The sequence below is a fragment of the Pygoscelis adeliae genome, unplaced genomic scaffold (genome assembly GCF_000699105.1).
Source record: "Pygoscelis adeliae isolate BGI_AS28 unplaced genomic scaffold, ASM69910v1 Scaffold298, whole genome shotgun sequence".
NCBI lineage: Eukaryota > Metazoa > Chordata > Aves > Sphenisciformes > Spheniscidae > Pygoscelis > Pygoscelis adeliae.
Window position 1 is genome coordinate 3,192,588 of NW_008825303.1, and position 24,087 is coordinate 3,216,674.

General features: G+C 43.6%; 2 protein-coding genes across 2 annotated transcripts in view; one reads left to right on the forward strand and one right to left on the reverse strand.

Moving 5' to 3' along the window:
• Window positions 1–24,087, reverse strand: part of SCAPER (S-phase cyclin A-associated protein in the ER) — a 258,080-nt gene that overhangs the window by 214,931 nt on the left and 19,062 nt on the right. The gene's annotated exons all lie outside the window — the stretch shown is intronic.
• Window positions 2,686–24,087, forward strand: part of PSTPIP1 (proline-serine-threonine phosphatase interacting protein 1) — a 36,088-nt gene continuing 14,686 nt past the window's right edge. The window contains exons 1-7 of the mRNA XM_009330112.1: window positions 2,686–2,892; window positions 3,748–3,848; window positions 7,477–7,551; window positions 19,454–19,488; window positions 20,611–20,717; window positions 22,597–22,659; window positions 23,741–23,839. Of these exons, the coding sequence (XP_009328387.1) occupies window positions 2,686–2,892; window positions 3,748–3,848; window positions 7,477–7,551; window positions 19,454–19,488; window positions 20,611–20,717; window positions 22,597–22,659; window positions 23,741–23,839 (687 nt within the window). The remainder of the gene's footprint in view (window positions 2,893–3,747; window positions 3,849–7,476; window positions 7,552–19,453; window positions 19,489–20,610; window positions 20,718–22,596; window positions 22,660–23,740; window positions 23,840–24,087) is intronic.

Below are 24,087 nucleotides of genomic sequence, written 5' to 3' on the forward strand. Positions count from 1 at the left end.
ATCCATCAGAGGAGATTCCAGCTCCCCTTCAGATGCGGCTGCAGTGGCTCCATTTTTAACAAGTTCAAGTCTTAACTCATGTTAGCAGGCAACAGAAAGAAAGCAAAACTTTGAGTAAGGCACTGGCCGTTTGCATTTGGCATACACACACACATACAAGCGCACGGAGTGAACGGTGAGAACATTATTCCCATACCCTGCTTGGTAGAAAGCCTGCTATCTAGGAATGTGCAAGTGCTATTACAGATTTCGCATTTAAACAGCTATCTTTCTATATGTACTAAAGGGCTAAAATATTCCTATAGTTATAATGAGCTAAATCTGGCTTTTGCATTTCTAAATTCATTGAAGTGAGGAAGTAGGAAGGCAAAAAGATGGAGCACAGAATCTGTTGTGAGCAGTGGGGAGCAGCACTAACCTGTTCCCTTTGCATTAGTGCCAGTAAAAATGCTGGTGCGTGTCCTGGAGGCAAGCCTGTTTGCAGGCTCCAACAAGACTGCATGGCTGCGCTACTGAGGGCAGTGTAGTTTACAAAGGATCCTTTAACTCAGACCATGAGAGTATCTTGTTAGACGTGCTGCAAAATTAATTCTCTTGGTCACCACGGCAGAGTGAACCTTGATGCAGTTTTTAATATGGCACTGCTTCTTCCCCTTGCACTTTTATGGCTTAGAGCAAGATGTCCAAATGGCTGAATCGAGTCCATTAGGTAGTTTTATCAGGCCCCTAGAAGGGTCGCCGGTCAGCAGGCTGACCCCTGGCCCACTGGTGTGTTTGTGTGAGTGGTTTGGGGTTGATAATGAGTTGGTGCTGCATTCTCCATTGAGGGAATTTAATAAGTGGCTCTCTCAGACATACAGAATTTGCCATCTTTCCATTACAGCAACTGCACCAGTTTAAAAGAGGTGGGGGAAGACAGTAAGTGAGTTTTAGCATTTACTAAACGAAGAGATGTGTTGAACAGAAATGGCAGAGTAACTTCACAATGTGCTTACCACTCCCCGTTTGTTGCTTGTGGCAGTGTGCCTGACCGCTGGGGTGATACAAACCCATATGACATTTTCACTTACCTCTGGGCAGCATTTCTGGGACAAGGAAGCTGTGTACACAGCTATGGGATGTAGTTAATTGCCTCTGGAAATATACAACCAAAATTTTTAGGCTGTGAGTTCGTTGTGGAGCACCTGACCAGAGTGGTTTCTGTCAGGCAGAGGGAGCAATTTATGAGAGTTTTTTACAGCAGCAATGACTTCTGCCTTTGAGATGTCCTCAAAAAAAAAAGGAGACGGGGAAGTGACAGTCGATTGCCAGGGTATTATCAAGAACCTTTCCTACTTTCCTCTATGACTGGCAAAAACTTGCTTCTTTTCATTTCTTTCACAGCAAGATCCCTCCCTGGGATGTGTGTGTGTGTGTAACTTGCCCTTGGAAACATCGGGAAAACTGATGTTTTGGTTTTGAGATCCTGTTTCTTAAGGGGTGATCATATGCATCAGATCAGCATATGTAATCCTATCATTTTCCTGTGGTTGCAACAGTGATCACAGTGGATCCATGGCACTCTCTCCATCTTCTTTTATCTACATTATTATCTTGCCTGGCTCTATAGTGCAGACACTTTGCTGGTAGAGGCATTTGTCTTTGTCTCTTGTGAACCATTATCCTACTGTCTTTTCCTTTCTCCCCACTGCTCATGATAAGAGTGTCCGTTAGGGAAGAAGTCATTACTGCTGTCAAGAAAATGTAGCACTGGAAATACTACTGCAACCTGTAGGTTTACAAAGACTGCCTGCAGAAATTTATCCTTGCTCTTGAAAAAGCAAAAAAACCTGCTCCCAGGTCTGCAATTCTTCACAGAAGCCCTGGGGCCTGGGTGAGGAGGACCGAGGCTGCCATCGGCCACCGCCATTCATCCCCAGAGCTCGCCCTATTCCTCTCCAGTCCCAGCAATAAGGAAGCAAAGCCGCAAGCTCAAGTGTCCAAGAGTTGCTTGCCAGAGGATCCTTCCCAAGTCCCAAAACTTAAACAGCTGTCTTATTTGCAGTCATAGTGGAAAGCAATAAACTAACACATTTATTAAATGATAGCTGCTTTGGGGACAGTGGATAGACGTATAAACTGTATTCAGTTCGTATATAAGCACTTGTATTGTACATAAGCTGCTTGAGGGAAGGAACATATTAATTCTCTTTATGGTTACACAGTCCATAATGCTATAACATAAAGCTCAGATAACATTCACCACTATGTTTTCAATAACATTATCACTATGTACTGGTTAACTGAGGCTCTCAAAGTAAAAATGGCTTGTCCCAATCCCATTGTGAGTCAGTGGGAGGACCATGAATAGAACACAGAAATCCTCTCCCAGTGCCACACTCAGAGCACGTCACAACTTTATTCCCTTCCCTTTCTGGGCTCCCAGCATTTCCCCAGCAGCACTGGCTTTGTTGTAACTGATTTACCATTGCTGCAGTGCAACCTGGAAGTTGGTAAAAAGATGAAAGAAGTGCAAGACTAATTGTTTTTGTTCTCATTACTCAGATATTTTTGCCTGAGATGCATGGGGGTATGCCCTGATGGATCACATGGACAGGGATAAGGCTGATGCATGGACTTGTGCGATGGGGAGGGAACCGCAGTCCTAGACCACAGCAGAGGAGCATGGCACTGCAGCAGAGGAGCATGGCCCTGGGCCGCAGAGGGTGCAGAGCCCCAGTAGGAGATAAGAGCTCTGGCTTTGGGGCAGCAAACTCCACCCAGCTCTGTGACCTCGCCTGTCTAGTGTGGCTGGCTGGAAACCACAGATTGCTTAGGCTGGCTCCGTTTGCCACATGGGGTCATGGAGCAGGACAGGCTGCAAAAATACCCAAAGGCACAAGTGAATCCCATGTATTGCACAGGAGATTGGGTGGTGAATGCAAAAGCAAGGGAAGGAGCGCTCGTTGGCAAGCGTCTCAGAAACACAGACTCGCAGTTTCCTGCAGATCCAATGTCCGCATTCCCAAGCTCTCCACATGCTTATGTTCTACTTTATTTTTTAAAACCCTGTCACGTTGAATTTACACCAGAGACAGATTGATTCAAACAATGAGAACAGTTGTTACAGCAATCCCAAAGGAGAACCTAGCAGCACACTAGAACCCAAGTGCTGTCTAATGGCAAACTGCCTCTCTGTGCTATGAATTCTCCCATCAAAACACCCACCACTGACTGGGTGGCACAACCACTACCCCGTATGCTGATATTCGCACAAGAACGAGATTCCTTCATTTCTCCACTCACATCTAGACAGCAGGTCACCGTCTTACTGAGAGTCCTGTGGCAGTGAGTTGACTCTGACCATTCTTTTTAGAAAATGTATGGGAAGAGGAGCTGTTGTCCTTAAGACTGCTCTGCAAAGATCTGCAATCTCTGCTCTGCAAAGATCCAACATCCAACGCTAAAGGTGACTTCCCCAAAAAGACAGCTAGCACTGCTTTCCACACAGCAAAATTTGTGACCCACTTCACTTTTTCAGTATTAAAAAACAAAGCTGATTTAATCAAAACTTTTACAGATTTTCACTTTGGAGAAATCTCACTCATACCTGCGCCCTTAGTCCTGCCCCTTTGCTCTGGGCAAATCGAAAGGTCCATTTGGATTTTCCAGAAACTTAATTTGCTCCGTATGACTGACAGTAGGCATCTGGTAAACCTGCAAACTGTGCGCACAAATCAGCTCAACTGTTTATCTTTCTGTCTTCAGTGCAAGGAGTTTACCTTCCACACTGGCTACGAGGCCCTTGTACAGCGGCTGTTGGATGGGAGGAAGATGTGCAAAGATGTGGAGGATTTGCTCAAGCAGAGGTAAGAAAATCAGAGTGAAAAAAGTGTGAACAGCCTCCATGTTCTCTCCTGTTTGGCATCTGGAAAGGAATAGCAGGCTGTTTCTGAATTTGGTAGTGATACTAGTTTACATATAAAGCCCGAGTGATTTGAATCCTAGCCTTTTGTCATGATTTGTGAAGGTAGAAAAGAAATAGAAATTTTGAAGATTTGAGAGAAGAGAGGGGTGAAAGAATTAGAAATCCAGAGCTCCATTAAGACTCAGGTAGTTATTGGTCCACAATCACAGGGCAGCATGTACATCCACAACAAGTAGCATTACCAAGTTTCCCCTTTTACAGGGAGCATTTTTCTTTCTCTTTAAACGTGCTGTTGCCACAGGCACTGTTTCAGTTTCTTGCAACTACCAAAAATGGGCCATTTTTCAAATACAGACAAAGCTATGTAAGATGCTACAAAAAGCCTTTCCCAGACACCCAAGACAGCCCACATCATTCGCCGACCTTACTAGACTTTGAATAACAGTGTCATAGATTATGTCCATCCTTTACATGCTTCTTGGGGGCCCCTCAGCAACAGCTATGGACAGCTGACACTTTTGTGGGTGAGAAAATACATATTACACAGCTGCTCTGACTCCTTTGCCATTCATTTTTGTACTACTGAGTTAGAAAAAAATATCTGAAATTAGGTTCTGTTTTTAAGTGGCTGGGTTTCAACAGTTTCAACATGTAGCACGAGGCACGTACATGCTCATGCATAACCTGTAGGAAAGACCACACAATATGCAGCAGGTAGTCCTAGAGCAGTTCATCTCAGAACTGTCTCCTTACGAATATTGCTCTGCCTTCCTCAGTCACAGCCTGCTTTTTCTTCCCATGCTGTTCCCATCTAGTTTTCTGGCTTTAGGTTGGTTTTCTGTCCCAGGCTACTGGGACTTTCAAGGGGATGTGAGCTGTCAAACTGAAAGTTGACTATGTCACAGCGTGTGAAGAGTTTCCCATCAAAATCGGAAGCTATTTGAATTGCTTTTCTTGGCCACCAGTGGAAGCGTATTTTATTACCGCATGTCACTCAGTCCTGAAGTCACATCTGTCTGACGGTAGCTTAGCTTTAACTGTTTAAAATAGCTCCTTTGTGACACATAACTTACAGAGATCAGAATTACATTGCAGGCTTCAGGCAGGCTCTACACTGCAGCATGCATCTGATGCTATATACGCCTGTGTTTCTTTCCAAAACATATTAGAGAGGTTTCTGTAAGTTGCAGGATAAGGTTCTTCCTGACTTGTGGTGGAGGCACAAAGGACTTTCCACAAAGAAGAAAAAAAATACACATACAATCATTTTGCTGATATGAAAGATAAAAGAACAAATGTTTCCATGAACTTTTGCACACCCCCAAAACATTCCAGTGAGCATGCATACGTGCGTGTGCTTGTGTGTGTGCATACATATTGGGGGAGGAGGAAAAGGAGAAAAGATAGCGGGCACTGAGGTGCAGAAAGAAGGTATTATTTCCAGTTTATTTCTGGAAGATGCTTGTTTCAGCTTGTCCTCCTGTCATTCATAGGAATGACCTAGGAGGAGATCAAAGCATGTGATGAATCTGTGTTCCTAGAGGCTGCCCATGTCATGGGCTTCATGCCAGAATTTCAACAAGGACTCCTGCAGCAGCTGCCCTGAGTCCTGAAACTAACTGCCCTGGTTATACTAACAGTTCATCAGTTTTCCACCCAGGTCAATTACTTTTGCTCACAAATATCCCTGCCTGGTCCAGAGGAGGGCCTAAGAGACTGGGGAGTGAGGAAGCAGTTGTATTCCAGACCAAAGCCCCAGACTTAAAACACAAAATAAGTTCCAGCTCTCGATGGCTGCAGGGAAACCTAGAAGCTGTGTGCAAGAGTACCGGAAAGTGGGAAAGGCAGCACCAAGATGTGAAAAGCAAAGTCTCTGACACAAAAATGTTTCTTGTTATTAAAATCAGAAGAAAAATAATCTATTCTTCTTCTGCAGCTTTATGTGTCTCTGGAGTATATTGACATTTTGATGAAATTTCATTCATCTATCATGGAAGCGAAGTGGTACATCTGTGTGGCCTATCACTATATTTTGCGCCCTCTTCTTCTAGGAGGAATCCCAAAGCAGTGACGTAGGGACACCCCACTAAAACGTAGCAATTTCTAGTGCAGGATGACAGCAATTAACTAATTGCACATGCAGTGTTAGGCACACGGGAGCCATGGACAGAGGCCCGGAGCAGCCTCCACTTCTGGCTGCCGCAACTGTACGCTGCTGTATGACCAGCACTGCTATTCCACCAGTCTGACAGATCTCCTTGGACAGGGGGCAAGTCCCCAGGACGAGCCTGCCTCAGGTCACAGATGATGGTTGCAAACCAGTGAAATTGCACCAGAGCCACTGGTACAGCTGGCTACAACGCAAGGTGCTCACAGCCATCAGAGCAGAGGAACAGTCGGAAGGGCAGTCGGATGTTCTCAAACAGAGACCCACCCCAACAGCTGCTGTGTTGCAAAACTGAAAGACCAGCCCTCAAACCGCTGGAACTCGGCAAATAGCAATAATAAAGCACAGCGTGGCCGAGTGGGAAGATGGATGTAAGAACAAACCAGCGGGGTTGCATGGCCTTGCACCCACATAAAAATTCCTTTTTTGAACAAAGGGTACATTTCTCTAAGGTGCCAAGTTTCAGGCTCAAAGCTGTTTGAAATGCTTTGAAACCCCTTTTGAGAACTGGACTTACCCTAACCAAAATCCCGCCCTCCAAATCCTAGCACCAGGCTATCTGTTCATTATTTATTATTGACCATTCAAGTTTTTAGCAGCTACTCAAAGACTGAAAACTCAGTTCCACCCCAGTCTTGCACCCAGGAGAAAGGAAATAACACATTTAGTACAAATAGTTTTTTTTTTAAACAGAGAATAGAAATTTCTTTCAGAGCTGGGGGAGGGGAAAACAGCAAAGAAATAATTGTTTTTCTTTATTAACCATAGAAACAGAACTACTTTCCTGAGTCACTAGTTACAGTTCCCCATTAGGTGAGATATCACATCATATTGTCCCCTCCATAAAACTGTCACAGCCTCACCTTACAAATAGCAAGGCTCCTTCCCCCTCTGCCTCCATTGCAGCTGTTCAAGCAGCGCCTCATGTTTCTAATGGTTAGAAATTTTCCTGCTACTCCTGCCTCCCATTTATTCACAACCTCTCTTAAATGGATCCTTTAGAACCTACCCTTCACTCCCCTCCCAGCCTTCATTTTGATGGGTCAAGTCAGCCGTCATCTTTTAGGTTTCTTTTGCAAAAGAGGCTCTCCGTTCTAAGCATCTTCACTACACTTCTGTACACCTCTTCTTCTAATTGAATCCAACTTTTTGGGGACAGAGTTGTACGTAGCACTCCACAGTAATCAAAGCCACGGAGATGGGCTTCGTTTTTCCCTCATTTCTTCTAGAAATAGCTCACCCAAAATATTTTAGAGGTAACTAATAGCACTAGGATTGAGGAGGTAGACAAATTAAGGAAATTGTATTTCTCGTGTTTTGTACCTCAGATGCAATTACAAGATTTGTGTAAATGTGATCCTGGTACCACTAAGAGAAATTGAATAAGTTTTTCTTTTAACAGAGCACAAGCAGAAGAGAGATATGGGAAAGAGCTGATTCAAATTGCCCGAAAAGCAGGAGGACAAACAGAAATCAAGTAAGGAATTCTTTTATTAGTGCAAATGAAAGCATTTTGGAAGCAATATCAGACTCCTGTGTTTTGCCTATGAATGGGGTCATCAGCTGCTCACTTCAGTGCGTTACAGAGCACTTCACAACGTACAGGAAAAATGGGGAAACAACATAGTCCTTCAAAGCAGGATTCACAAAATCTTGATTTGGAAATTGCCAGTAGGTCTCTACTGAGAATTTTTTTGATTTCAGGATTCCTAACAATGTTTAATATTTGCTTCCACAAGCAAACTAAGTGATGGGGAAAAAAGGGAAAGGAAAAGGTTGTGAAAAGTTTAGGGTGGTGGCTTGGCATTTCTGGGAAGCTGGTGGACACTGAGAGACTGTGACAGGACAAACACAGAGTGCGAAGACACCAAAAATTAGCTTCTGCAGCAGGAAAAAGGCTTCGCTTAGGAATACAAACTTTTAACCTCTTTGAAGGGACTTCATTTGAAACAAATCAACGGAACTACTGAAATACACTAAAATGACACATATTTTTCTCTGTCTCCTCTAATACTATCTTAGATCACATATAAATTGTGTTGGGAGAGGAAGATATATGTTGGCATGGAATTTAACTTAATAAACACTGCTGATAAACTGCTGCTGTTATTGATAGTAGCAGCAATAATGAGACATTTTGTCATTATTGTAACAAGTAATAATACAGTTATAAGGTGGCAGAGGATGAAGATTTGGGGTGACAGAAGACAAGTCTGGAAGAGAAGACCTCAATCTAAACACAGAACAGCTCTTGATCCCTAGGGCCTGCTACCCTCATCCATCCCATATCTCATTTCTTAATTGCAGTCTCCTTTTTATGTTGATTTATCACTCTGTGAGCGTGGTTTCCTGTTCATATTTTATGGGAAAACTTGACCTCAAACCCTTGCACCTCCATGGCATGCAAGTGCCAGGCAATCACCCGTAGCACTTGCTATCGATTCAGTGGTGGCACATCCAGGCTGACGGGGAAACTGTTGCATTAACCCAAGCGCCTGGTAGTGCGGAGACCACTGAAGCTCACTGCAGAGAACGTGCAAGCCTCTCCTCCCCTAGTGCTCCATCTCTCCCTTGCCCCTGAGCAATGCAGTAAGGTAAAGCAAGGTTCCTAGCAAAGGCTGCTGGAGGTGGCTTCTACCTTCCTGCTGTCTCAATTCACAGACCTAATTGGAGAAAAGGAAGGAGAAGAAAAAATTATTTTGGAATTAAAATAGCAGATTAAGGATGGATGGCTTCTTCCCAAACCAAAGGCTAAGATCAGCATTCCAGGATTAACGAAAGGCTCCACCTAAATTTCTTTAGTGCCAATGCAGGGCAAGCAGAGCAAATGTGTTCAGAAACAGACAGCTTTGGCTGCCCTTCTGTGACTTAGTGGATAATTCATGGGTCCGACTTTTCCTAAGAGATTATAAGAGCTTGATTTAGAGGCAGAGCCAAGTCCCAGATTTGGGACAGGGATCCAAGTTCCCCTCAAGTTGGGGGAAGTTTGGACTCGGGCGCAGCTCCACTTTGATCTAGCGATTTTATAGCTTAGCATAGAGAGAAGGCTGAATATACCAACAAAGCATGCGGCAGAGCTGCTTTACTATGTTTCCATAAACCCATGCCTGGTCTGGGTAGCGACCAGCTTTGCGCTTTTATCAGAGGAAATGTCTCATTGTATCTGCTCTGAAGCAGAGAGAAGACACTTTGCTTTCTGTCATTCAGCATCTTCTGGTTGTTTAAGGAGTTACACAGATGGGCAGCGAAGGGCATTTGTCCAGAGTAAACACTTTAAAATGAGAGAAAACTAGGGTCTATTCAGGGCTGGAACAACTCATGAAAATGAAATATTTGGTTTTAATGCCTTAAGATTTTTGACACAGTGTGAAGTTTCTGTTTGTTTATATGACATTGATTGCTGACAGCAGTTCTGCTCCCAAGGCCAGTCCTTCAGGGAGACTGGAGGGAGGGAACCTATGTACTACCTATAATAAGAAAAGCTTGAAAGGACTATGCTACAACTACCCCCATGCATTACTCCAAGTGGTTCCTCTTTATAGGACTCCCTATTATCGACTAGCACACTGAATCCTAAGTATTACAAATACTTGACAGGCTGAACAGGGCTGTTCGCATCTTTGAATGCAGCTTTGGGTAGCAGTATTTCTCAAATAAAGTCTAATGAAGGTGTTGTGCAGGTATTTGTACCTAAAACTTGCATTTGACACTCATCAGGAAAAAAGTAGCTTTCAGGTTTTTTTGCAGAACATTTTATAGAACTTCCTGTGCCATGCTATGTATTGCAGAGGAGCAAGAATTACTAATTTTAGATCACTCGCTCATTTTCTTGCTAATGCAAAACTATCCTCTAGTCTTAAATTCAGTTATCTTTTAAACATCTCAGGTACTAAGGCTTTCTGTCGCTTCTCCTGGGAAATTATTTCACACCCAATAGTGCTCAGTATCAGGAAGGTATCCGATACCGTTTCAAAAAGTCGATAGAAAGAACAAAGAAAATCCATCCGCAACAACCACCCACAAACTTCCAGTGTCAGAAAATATCCAGAAGACCTTAAGAGAAACAACTGCAAGGCCAATTAATTCTGTTTAGCACATTATAAACAACTTCTGAAACTAATGAATTGGCTGCAAAACCCTCCCATCACTCCACCAGGTTAAAGCGATGCTCTGTAGTTGCTATGGAAAGAAGAGCAGGAGAGAAGCGGCACAAAGCTGGAGCGAGCAGCACTCCCCGTGCAGGGGGCCTGTTGGCAAAGCATCCGTGGCAAACCCATACCGCAGCCAACGCCAAATCTGCCGAATTGGAGACGGTGGCACTGCTACATGCGATGAGCAGCCCAGCAGGGCCTTATGTGCTTGTATCCTCCCAGTACCAGTGTGAACAGCTCTTTCCAATTCCAGAAATGCAGACCCTGGCAGCTGCCCGGCTCTTCTAATCTCAAACCCTCAGAGGTTAAAAAATGTAGAGAGAAAAAAAAAACCCTGTTCTGTTGCTTCCTGTGCTTGGAGAGAAGAGGGTCTGCTAAAGGGAGAAATTAGGCAGTGGTGAGGAGGTACTGCCCGGGTTGTTACTTCAGCACAGTCAGGACCGGCACAAAACAAGGCGAAGAGAATAATCACAATGAGTAAATACAAGCAACAGGGAGAAGCCTGGAGAAGTCTATGGCACACTGCACCAGATAGTGGACATCACCGTAGAAAAGAGTGCTCTCCCAAGCCTCCCCCATACTTTAAAAGTTTTTCATTTTGAATCAAAGAAAAAAAAAAAAAGTCAACATTTTTTCAGGCTCTTCCCTCTCCCCCAAAATTTTGCTTCAGCTGGAACAAATTGGTGAACTCAGCTAAATGTATAAATAGATTCAACTACCCATTTTTATTTACTGAAAGACACAGATGAAGAAATATGCTGCTGACTCAAAAGAAAGATAGTAGGGAAAAAAAACAGCAACTCCGGGACCACTCTCCATTGCTTTGAGAAAAATCTGGGTGACAGCAGCCATCAGGTTTCCATCCTATATGCTGTCCAGCGCTTGTTCCCCCAGCATCGCTACAGCTCCTCTGGTGGAGAACTGACCCCTCAGGGCCTGGCACTGCTCCTGCTTGGCAGAGACAACTACAAGCCAAGACTGTACTAGGACACTTCGCTACCGAGTATCAGCAGTAATATCACATCGTGACCTGGGAAAAGACGACAATGTTGTGTCTCCACCTGCAGACTCCTTAGCACCAGAAACGTGAGAAATCACTTTGACCTGAGAGCTAGCAGAGGACAAATTTTTAGCACTGCTACTGGAGGTGCGACAACTTCAGTGAGGTCCTCGCTGTTCTTTTTCAAACCAGTATTGGAAATGGCTATGGCCAGCCTACAGCTATAGAAAAATTTCTAACAAAACTAAAATCAGAGAGGCAGACATGCCGCAATGAGGGAGACGTGCTGCAACAATTTTTTATTTTATTTTTTATTTTTTAAAAAAAGCAAAGACAGGGTTTCTAAAAGAAGCTAGTGCTGGTTACCATGGTCATAGCAAACAAATACTCCAGCTTCCAGCTCAGGAAATAAAACTTCCCTATAAGTGCTGCCTAACAGCCAGAGCACACAGTCATTCAATAGTCCAGCCTGATTCAAGCAAATTTAGGCGTTCTGGGTGCTTGCCCTTGCCTCGAGCACTGCAGCTGGTAGAAACTATTTCCTATAGGGAAGGGAGATATCCTCTTTCCAACCCATGACACAGATCTAAGTCAGCAGTTGCTATAGGCCTTGGCAAGTTCATTCTAATGCACAGAAGGATGCAAGAAGGGTCACACAGGCTCAGACCAAAATCCCTTCAGCCTAATATTCTGTCCTCAACACTAGATCCCAAGGGAAGAGTAGAAGAACAGGGCAAGCATATGAGGATATGTTTCTCCTAAATAATCTTCTAGCCTTAGCAATTGGTAGTTCAGGGGCTGCCACACCAGCAGCTTTGTATATAGTAGCCCCCAATGGAGTTTCCTTGTGTCTTTTTCTTATTTGAAACCCCAAGACTTTTTAGCATCCGCTGAGTCTTAAGGTAAAGCAATGTACTTTCCTATTAACTGCAGAAGTGCCTTTTTCTTTGTTGATTTTTAGGCCACCTCATCACACTTGCTGTGTTAGATCAGACACACCTGACAAAGGCAGATTAGCTTCCTTACAGTGGGGTTCCTCAACGCACACCTGCACTGGTGAGCTGCGGTCCCACTGCCTGTTCTGGTTCTTACAAACACACCGAGGCCCATAATAACACCAAAACTATGGAGAAGCCTGGGTGCTTCTTGCAAGTTAATCACCTGGATGTGCCAGCACTGTCATGGATGCAGGCTATGCTTGGGAATACGGGTGGCTGGAGAGTCTTAGTGAAAGCACTGGGAGGAGAACAGGTATTGGAAGGGAGCATCAGAGAATATCAGTTGCAAATGTACCTTGAGTGGGTCAGACCCAGGAGAGTGGGCAGCCCTTGCGGAGCGGGCAAAGCACGAGGATTGCAGCAGTCAGGGTGGAAAGATGGATTCTGCACAGAAATAGAGCTCTGGAGCTCACCTATCACATGTCAGGGCTAAAGTGTATTTTTAAAATGTCTTCATTCCTACCTTGTACTAATTTTAAAGCCCTGTTATCCCAGTTTTTTAATTATGAAAAAATAATATCTGAATCACAATTTCATAGTCTCTAATCATAAAAGAAATTATGAAAAAGATGATTACAAAGCTACAGCCATACATTCTTGGCAAATGCCAGGTTACACCAATATCCAGTGGGGGAGAGGGAACTACATGTCATGAAGTTTAAACTACGGTATGGTTTTGTACTCTCCATATTCTGTGTTGCACACATGGGAGAGGATGCACTGAAACTGGGGATTTTCAGCTGAGTTACAAACTGAGGTCAAGTTTGCAAGTTTTTGCTGGTAGCGCACACAGTAATGAAGTCTCGACACACTACAGATGATTCTCAGCAGAGCTCGTGCCTTTAAGAGGAAACACCTTTCAGGTGACTGGGAATTTCCATGCAGTAGCTTTGGGCAGCTCTTCAGCAGAACAACATGAAAACAGAATATACTACAGAGCCCGGTTTTCAGATACATCCTCGGCTTCAGCTGAAATAGAGCCTCTGGGAACTCTGTTGTTCTGTAAAATAACTGATGTAAACACACAGTAGCTGGTTAAATTCTGCCTAGTCTGACAACAGCTATTTTTGTTATTTGCTCTGCTTGTCTCTTCTCACATATATGATTTCCTACTTTTTTGCTTCCCTCTTTTCCACTACCACCTCCTTCAGACCTTGGGAAAGGGTAGTTCCTTCAAGCCTGTGTCTGCTCTGCCCTTCTCTGCAATGCCTGAAATAGAATATTTCAGTGAGCGTGAGGTGAGGGCATCTGTAACGAAATGCCAGTTGCTACTTCCTGTGTATAAATATAGTGCATCTGTCACTTAATATACAGAATCCTCTGTATTATTCACACAAAGCAGGCATTTTTGAAGTGAAGCTAAAAGTCATTTTGGAAGGTCACATCCTTCCATGGCTAGTTATTCTCTGCTCAGATGTCCTGCACCTGCACAGAGCTTATACACTTGTATTTCAAATTTTCAGGACCCTGTGAAAATGGACCCATGCACGTACTCCAAAAGACTTAAGCCTCTGCTCAGTTCTTGTTAAAGCCAATCTAGATAAGCTCTCCGGTGATGAGGATAGGCATTTTTGAGCAGTGCTGCTCTCTTTCCAGGAGACATGAGAAAATTTAGTTTTATGTTAAAGGTAGAAAAGTTGTTTCGATTGTTTTATCCTTTGATTTGAATGGCATTGGTCAATCTGGAGTCACAAGGGGTCTCATTTGTAGTATGTGGGCACAGATTTACAGGGAAGAGAAGGTACATGGAGATGCCATCCCATTTGCCCTTCTGCCCTAGCAAAGTCTGGGGTGATGTGTGTGCGCTCCCAGTAATCAGCCCTGGGAGTGATGATACAGCCCCCTTCCCATTCAATTTGGGGCTGCTTCCGCTTTTAACACATATTTGAAAATATCCAAGCACCAGAAGCAAAACACGTACACAAACACACCACAGCACTAGAGGAACCCTCCACATTTGTTGCTACTTTCATGAAAGATATGCTACACCCAACCTGACACTAAGCCCGGCCTGCTGCACAGTGCAGCCTCTTGTAATAGCTGACATGACTGCTCATGCTAGCTAGTGCCTTGCTATCACTAATTTATAGACAGACAGAAACTTGGACTCCCATGGTCAAAGAAAGGGTGCTGCTCATGCCTTTTCTCTGCCACAGGTGGCTTAGACACCACACCACAGCTGGGACCTGTACAGAAATCTTTCCAGTTGCATTGAGTGGTTTTGCCTTTCTGTTTATAGCTCCTCTGAAAACAAGAAGAAAACATCCCCTCAAAATTAATTCCTCGATGTTTTCACCACATCCCCACTAAGCAATATGTTAGATGCGATTCTTATGTGAAATACTGTGCTATGTGCCTGGCCTAGGACTTGGTAGCACCTTAGTTACCTCCCTGCTAAAAGAGCACACCACCTCCCTCTTCTTTTCTTTTTTGCAATGCAGACAGAGTCCCAGGTGCAAACTATTTGAGACCAGACGCTTCTGAACTTGTTTCCCCCACATTTTGCTACCACCACTGGGCTTCACAGAAAGAAATGTTGGTAAAACCACATTGGGTCTTCCCTGTGTGGCAGGAGGAAAGATGTTAACCATGGCCTCAGAGGAGACTGGCATTGGGTTGGTTTCATAACCATGTTATCAGGATCTAAGTTACTGGAGGCAGAGGGTGACCAGGACTGCTGGAAAGTGGTCTGTAGAGTTCATCTTGCAGAGACTTCTCCCAGTTTCAGAAAGAATATTTTAAAAAATTACAATAAGAACAGAACATTGTAGATCATATTGATGTTAAAATGGAAACCTACCAGAAAGGAAGGTGGGGTTATTTCACACTTCTACTCACCAAGCAAAGGTCGAAAAGAAAGAAAATTAAAATAGAGCTGTGGTTTTCCAGTTAGAAGAGCCTGTTTTACCTTCCTGTGTACAAGCTGTAAAGGCATTCTTTGAATTACTCAGTTAAACCAGTCTCTAACTGAGTGAAAAGGCAAAGTACTGAAAAAAAAAGCCCAAACCAGCAAGCCTACAGTTGCAAAGTAGTGAGTATACCTGTGACCTAAGCACTGCCACTGATAGAACTCTGCTAATTAGATCTCTGGTGGCATAAAATTCAGCTTTTGATGACCGTGAAGCAGAAGGTACCAGAGCCCTATCTAGAGTACGTTTCCTGGTGGTCCTCGTGTCACGTAGGACTGCCCAGCGCAGTCTCCAGCAACAGCCCAGTTCTCTAGCAAAAACAGAGAGCAGCCAGGACAAGTTAACTTTGGAGTGCTGGCATGCCATGCTCTTCCAATCAAGTCACCTTCCTGAACCAACTATAAGATAATTTTGCACAGTGAGTAAAATGGATTTATGATCAGATGCAGTGGTTCCCCACTAGTCCTCATACATGTACTGCGATGCTGGGTGAGTGCCAAACAAGGCACCTCTGCTCAAATACAGGATGCATTTTCTGTCTTGAAAGCAGGGGACAGGTTCTGCTGGGAGAAAAATCAAACCAAGCTCTCAAACGATGCATTCTGTAAATGTTTTTCCTGTTAGAGGAGAGCCAGAGGGACTGGTGGTCAGTGCCCTAGAAAGACAGGATTGTCTTTCCAGCTTTGGTGTGCTGGGTAAATTTGGGTAAGTTCACTTTCGAAAGTATTTTGCAATCTAAAGAGCAAGAATGCTGAACAGGGGGTGAGCTTTACTGTAAAGAGCTTCTCCCCTTGGTTTCCCTGTTCCTCTAAAGGCTCTGCTATTCTCCTTCTCCCCCTCCGCTTGAAAAAACAAACACTGAAACGTGCATGTTTTACAAGAGCAGCTCAATTCCGTTGTACTCGAGTAGCAGGAGACTACAGCAAATGAAGGCAGCAGCCAGGGTCGGTATCCCAGAAAACGGTAAGAATATTTTAGCCACTAGATGGCAAAAATCACCAGAAGTTGCTGCAGAGCGGCCGTTGCACAGGCTCTATCTGGTCCCCGTTATTCCGGATTCAAAGTCAATCCTGTTTCCACCAGAAATTCATTTTGACAAATCCAATCTTTAAATGTCCAAGGGGGAGTCGTTTAACAAACATGCACAGTGGATTTGCGTCCAACTCTATTTTCAATGAGACATCTGCAGGAGGCTCCGCGTAGGGATGCCCAAAGGGAAGGCTGGTGCTCTGTCTTTAGCTGGAGTGGTTTAACAGTGTTCCAGAATTTACATGGAAATCTCAGAAGTGAGCAATTAAAAAAAAAAAAAAAAAAAAAAGAGAAGAAAAAGAAAAGAGGCAAATCACAATTTTTCTGTTTTGCTTGAATTATTTTCAGCCCTGGGTTTTCTAATTTGGCCACAAAACAAACAAACAAACAAATCAATTACTACCACAATGCTAAGCAGCATAATATACTGAGAGGATAAAATACTCTTTTAAAGTGTCCACGAGACTGAGACATCCTCACTTTGGATGCATCAGAATAAAGCCCTTATCAATCCTATTAGAAAGTCAAAGCCACCCAGAAGAAATAGGTAATAGGTAATAGGTACTGTACATACAAAACAGCACAGACAAAATTAAAACTCACTTGTATGTCTGCCACATGAGTTGCTTCCATTAAACCCTCCAAAGCACTGAAATGATATATTTCACCGATATAATCAGAGCATCTAGCAGCAACGAGGAGCTAATCTATAGCACTGCTGCTGCAGCCAGCACATCCCTGCAGCCCAGAAGTCATAAAGGAATACCTGATGGATCCATGGGTCAAAATTTTATTTATTTATTCTCTCCCACACATAACTTGGCACAATGACATATTTGCTACTCCCTTAAGCCCCATAAGGATGAGGGATCCAATTCACTCATTTTAGAAAATTATTATAAAAATAAGGAAGTAAATGGCTTAAGTCTATTTCAACCTACTTACGGACTGTGGCCTTGCCCCAGTCAGCAGCTAGGGAACTGGCTGGATAAATCTTTCATACAAGGAGCAAAAGGCCAGAGTTTTCTGAAAAGGCCATTAGAGACCATGCAGGGGGCAAATTGGTCTCTCTCCAGCTCATCGCCAGATGCATTATTATACCAGAAGACTGTCTCGTCCTTACAGAGAGCCAGCAAAAAGGAGAAAAGCTTCATTTATGGCTTATGATCATGAACTACTCTGCTAGCTCAGATGCCTGGAAACCAAAAAAGCAGCAAATTGCTTTTGTCCTTGATATGTACTGAGAAAGCGCTGTTTTTCAGTAACCACTACAGCAATTTTGCCAGTCTTTGCATAACCTGAATCACCAACAGCAAAGGAAAAAAATCTCTGGGAACAGTAGATCAACACAGAGTGCAAACAGTATGTGCAGTTTGCAAGTGCCCTCTATTTTTTTAATTCCAGTATTTACCTGTTTCAGGCATGAAGTTGTTAGCATATTTCCCACCTCCTATTGGAAACTCCACACTAAAAAAGCAAATTTTATTCCTCGTATATATTTAATTTTTCAAAATAATTCTTTAGCGCTTTTAGGTGAGAAAAAGCTATCTCTGCTGCTGATATTCAACTTGTCTTTTAATTCCAAGCTTTTAATTAACTTAGCTGGAAAGAATACTGTTTATTTCCTTTGTGTTGTGAAAATTTAGTTTCCATAAAAATTTCACACCAGACTAATTTTTTGCAAAATGAACCTTCAACGTGTTTAAGTATTATTAGAACAATACTGAAAAATACTCAATCTAGCATGTTTTCCCTGACTTATCTCAGGAGATTCACCACAACAAATCTAGTTGAAAGCTGAAAGAATCAAGCAGTTAGCTCAATACTCATCTTTTCTTGCTGAAAGTCTTTTCCTCATATTTCTACAAATTTAGATTTGGAAGTGGATTGCAAGGCAGTTATCACTGAGGACAGGCCCAGCCTTTCCCCTCGCCTGTGCATTTTTTTTATGCCTGGCAAGGCAGCCTTGCTACTGGGAGAGCAAGCTTTGATTAGGAAACAGATGTCCAGCCTAAATTAACACAGGGCAATTAGGATCCTTCATGTGTCTCTTAAGACTCCTGAAATAGCCCAAGAGATACAGGATTTCCCTACCCATCTGCAGTTGCACATGCCTGGGAAGTGATACGCATCCTCTTCTGGGTTCTCCTAGTAGCCAGGCTTCAGCCAGGGAGATTTAAGGGTCTTCACCAACAGGCTTTTCCCCTGGGCTCCTGTCTGGGGTAGACCAGGGCTCCATGGAGATCCCAGAACTGTTTCCTTCAGGGAACAACACACCCTGGGTCTTGAAGAGATGATTTCTAAATCTGAAAAACCTCCAAATCACACCATGGCCCTGGCTTCTGCGTATACAAATGCCCTGCCAGCCTGCAGGAAGGGGGCTAGAGCAAATTATTAAGTTGAAAATGCCTCTTACAGACTATGCTCTTTCCTCTCCCATCACTTCTATGCTGGTATGTTTGCTGCTTTCTTAAAATGGACTCTGGCTTGCCAAAAAAACAGGACATCAGGTGACCTATCATTACCCTTTCATGCCCTTCTGCAACTCTACATTGTAGGACCACTTAGTTGTGCAGGTCCATCCGGACAAGCAGCATAACGTCTCTTTTTGCTCATCTCCATGCTGTACTTCACAGCCCAGCACCGAGGCCTGATTTCACAACATGATTTATTCATGCTGTGCTTCTGGGATGTCGAAAACCCCTGGGAGCATCAGGGTTTCAAAGCCTCTGTAGGTTCTCTGCACCATTTGTGAGTCTTTTAAAGGAGAGCGAGCTGTACCACACGGGGGTGCTCGGAAAGCATAGTATGGAGGATGCTGCATAGCAGAGCTGCTCCAGCTTCAGGGGTGACCGAGGAGGAAAAATTTGCTGGTGCTGCATTCAACACAGAGGGTAGAGCTGGTCTCGCTCTACCCTTCAGACTAGTGCTCCAAAACCCAATTCCCCTTGACCGTCCTTATTTCACTCAGTTGACTTGTATCCATTGGCAAGGTGCAAGAATAGAGAAATGCCTGTTAACATTCACAGTCACAAATACAGTGGGATTAAGAAAGAGGATGCACATAAGGAGTAGTGCAATTCTTTGCTTCATGGAGCATTTTATTGCATTTCCCGATGGTAACAGATTGATGCTGTTGTGCTTGTTAGCATGGTCAACTTTTATTACAAGAATATTAAGAGTTTTATGTCTATATGGATCTTTGAGAATCTGAGGGAAAGTTTTTCCTCGAGATTCACAACCCATCCTTAGAAGCCTATACTAATAAAGTGCACTTGTTTTTGCCTCACAGCACACTGAAGGCAGCATTTGAGAGGCTTAAGCAACGTAAGTATTTACCTCTTCCTTTGTGACCTGGGCTAAGACAAGCACACTATGTGTTCGTCCCCTCTGGGGTCTTTCATCCTCTTCCCCCCTCTATTTCCAACTTTTCTATCCTAGTCTGTAGTATGGCGAGTGGAGGGAAAGGATATTCACTGGGAGTCCTCCAAGGCTGGGCACACAGTCCACTCTCTGGCAAATAAAATGGCTTGTTCCTGAAGTTAGTTTTATCTGGATCAAGTCACAAAATATCAGCTCTGTTCCCTCTTCTGTAAACCACTGACATCAAAACAGCATGCTTTCTAAATGTGCCCAAGGCTGAACAAAAACCTTTCACACACAGAAAATGCAACACCATCATAGCCAATAGGACAGTGTACCTGGCTACTGGCACCTGCTGTTTAGATAAAAACACCCTTTTGAAAAGCAGCTGGTGAATCAAGGTATTTTTAGAGCCTGGGTGGGGGAGCTCAACATTTCTGGAAAATGTGGGGTTCCATTTCAGAGGCACCAAAGCCAACAAATGCAGAGGAGTTACCAGCCACTTCAAACAGCATCAGCCAGGTGCTCTGAAATTCAATCCATCTGTGCTGACCCTTGGAAATTCTCAGCTTGCAACCTCGTCTAATGACATTTGTGCAAGGCTGGACACCACTGGCAAGCAGCTCCCAAGAGCAGTTACAATCCAGCAGCACAGTGGAGGGAAAGCAGACACAGGGGGTGATGATGTCATCATCATCAGGTCAGATGCTCCTTCCCTCCCTCTGCACCACAATGTCTGACCTCCAGCCCCAGAAGGAAGAGGGCTGGCTGGGGTAAACGGGGCTATGAAAAAATGCAGCCAGCTCTTCACTTGCCAAGGCTGCTCTGAGTGGGTGCTCTGATTCTGCAGTGGGAGCCTTGTCCGTGCAACTTGCAGGCACTGAGAGGACCTGCAATAAGCCCTATTCAGGTTGTGTGAACCCACGGCAGTGTCAGTGCATGCAGAAACATAGGGAGGCCTATTTAAGGCTGCCCTGTTCGTGACAATTCATATAGCAGCCACATCCCAGAAACATCTCCTGAAAAATGTGACTTCATATTTAAAGACCTTTCCACTGACTGTATATGAATTCTGATTTGCTTTAGAAATCGAAAGTGTTGGAAACTCTCATATCCAGCTGGCAGTAATGCTGAAGGATGAACTGAAAGGAATAGAGGAGTTCCGAGAAAGACAGAAGGAGCAAAGAAAAAAGGTGAGGAACTAGAGAAATGTTGAAACGGATTGGGTCAATGGTCCATGCTGATGACCCATCTCCAGCCATAGACTGTGAATACTGCAAAAGATGATAAAACATGCCCAGTGTGCCCTGTTCACTCCATATACTAGACTGTGGAAGAAAATTGCTTTCTGATCCCAGCTGGAAATAAAGTAGTGCTCCAAACTCAGGAGATAGAGGCTTTAGTCACTTTTACTCTCTCCGGTGTAACTGCAGATACTATTATTATTCCTGTAAGAACTTAATCCCTCCTTTTCTCTTTTTTATACCCTTGCTAATTGGGTTTCTTTGGTATGATCCTCCATGATCTCCAACATGCACTAAAATAAAGTGGTAACACAAGCATTTAAAAACATAAAAGCAAATAAATATCATGCTGAATGCAACACCAATATATGCTGAATTACAAATACGTGGAATAAATAGCATCTAGTTGATGTTATATAATAAAAATTTGAGTATATTTTAGGCCATTTCATCCCCTATGATCTTATCAAGCTCTAAGTCCCTTGAAAATGTAGCTCTCAATAGAGACAACAGTGGTCACTCTTACACCTTCTCTGGTTCCATGGGGTTGAAGACGGGACAGTCACTTAACACTGAAGGCACTGATGGATGGAGGAGTAAAATAAAATGTCCAGTTCTTTGCTAATTTTAAACAAATGAAAATGCATATGACCAGTATCCAATGCCACAAAAATCTTGTGTCTACAACCCTGACACACAGGAACTTGGAATAGCAGAGAATTCTGAATATGACAGTGCGTAAAACCAGTGCTGCTACTGAGATTTGAGGTCCACAGCGATCTGATGAAGCAAGAAAGGCATATAAAGACAGGCAGCATGCATCTAGTTCATCAGCATTTGTGCCCCACCGCCACTTTGCCACTAGGATTTGCAAAGAGAGAGGCTCTCTCTGCTGTTGAAAACAATAAGCCTATAACTCAACTGGAAACAGAAGGGCCTGGGAAAAAGGGTAAAACTGCTCTGGAGTCTTAGGCAAGCTTTTTTCTCCATCCAGCGTGTGGCTGTGAGGAAGTCAACATCAGACATGCTAGATGGTGTCAGCATTTTTGGTAACCTCCCAAAACGCTGTGATTTGTGTTTCGCTGTAGCTGCTCTCAGGACTGTGCTATTTAGCCCAATGCGAAGCAAGCCTCTGGGTAGCCCCTTAGGGAGTTTTGCTTGAGCAGAATATAAAGATTAAAGGACCAAAAGTCCCACTGAAGAAACCCATACCCTGCCAATTAGGAGCATATCTCACTGTCACATAAGGCTGGGCATATCACAACTAAAGCCATAAAAGAGAACTCAGCACTGTCCTTCCAATGCTGACCAGATGATGATATGAAAATCAAATCACATCGAGCATAAATTTGCCAGAAGCAATGGAATATAAATCACACAGGAATTGTTTGTATTTAAAATGGACAACTACCCTTGCTCACTTGGGTGAGACAGTGGTTTGGTCTGCAAAGATGTGGGATAAAGCTCTTGAACCAGCGAAGGAACTCTGCTGGCAGAGCTGATGGGCACTGTGACTGGGTGTTACGCTGTTTAATCTCCTTAAGAAAAAAAAAAAAGGGGAAGGATGAAAATTAAGATCTACATCCTCTCTGCTATTAATGGAAACCACTGAAGCAGAATTATCTTGGATTTTTTTTTTTTACCTGGCACTTTGATGCTCTCTGTATCACTTAGAAACCTGTCATTTATTAAAGCAGAGTGAAGTAGTTTTCCCCACAGGCATGTGGCTTATAGAAAAGCCCTGACAATGGCTTTCCCAATCCTGCCACTAAAAAGGGGAGGAAGAGGTCCAAAGCAAGAAATGCTTACCTCTGTGTGTTTCTTACAGTACGAGTCTGCAATGGAGCGCATGCAAAAGAGCAAGTTGTCCCATTATAAGAAAACAATGGAGGTAAGCAAGGAGGTTTTGTGCAGGTTTCTTGATGCAAATTGGCTCCAGTTTGAGGCAGGGTGAAATCTGTATCTCATGTACCTATATTTAAAGAAAGGTCAAGAATGTGTGAGTGTGCAAGAACGTGTGAGAGAGAGAGGATGTGATTCCTACTATGAGGAGGAAGCTAATCTTCCCTGCCACACACCGCGCTGAAGAGTCTCCAAAACAAATACCCGTAAAGTTAATGTGTAATGAACAATGCCCCAGGTCAAACAGGATTTCATTCTTTCTAGGCAAGAATACTTACGGGAGCAAATGTAATTTTTCAGTCTGTGTAAATACAATTTTAAAACCGGTGAGGGAATCTTGTAAACAGGAGGAAACTTCTCCAACTGGAAAGTTTGCCGGTACAGGAACTGCAGGCAGCTGATTTTGGTTTCCAATGGGCAATTGCCTCTAAAGAAAAGTAGTTGCAGACCTGTCAGTGCTACAGCTGGAACTGTACTAGAAATTTTTATTTAAATGTGGTTGTTCTAAGTGAATCTCTAAGACAGGGAGGTCTTTTGGTACAAATAAGGATTTGTTTTGCTTCTGAGCACCAAGACTGTTACCTGTGAGGTGCTGGCTCTGTCTCACAGCTTGGAGCAATGGGCAAGGCAACACACTGACTTCAGCCACCTGATGCTCCAAGTCAAATTGTGGAAATGACAACCCATCCCCACTGGCACCCTGGGAATGTGGGCTCCTAATTTTGTCTCTGCCCTGTAGCTCGGACAGATGCCTGATGCACCAATGGTGCTAGCACTACCTGTGTATTTGTGACCACCCCTGCAGGGAGCTGGCTGCAATCATACAAAGCAAACAATTTCAGGGCTGCAAGAAGAGGACCCGATTTATGCTGCCAGGCCCTACCCCAATTTTTCAGTTCTATTTTTCTATCTCCTTACGGTGTCATTGGGAATTTTTTCTGTTGCCCAAACTTGGACACTGATTTGCTCCCCCAGACTGCAAAACAGAAAATGCCTAGAACATCAAGCTGGAGACAACCCAGTCTCGTTTCCTAACCCAAACCCTCACATCTGATTTCATTTTAACACAGTCAAAGAAGACCTACGAACAGAAGTGCAAGGAAGCGGATGAGGCCGAGCAGTCCTTTGAACGGACAAGCGCTTCAGGCAACCAAAAGCAAACAGAAAAGGTACTTTAGCTGACAGGGCCATTTTGAGAGAAAAGTGTTTTTTTCCTTTTCAAGGTACAAAGAGAATACAATTGAACAACGCATTCTGCGGGATGCCAGGGGCTGCTTCCCCTTCTAATTAACCCCTTAGAATAAAAATTAAAACAAAGCACCTTCCCAAGGAGGTCTTCCTTCACAAACTCCTTTGGTAACCCTGATCTTGTTCTGCGATAGGCCAAAGGTTTTTAAAAAGGCTGGGAAGGGACTAA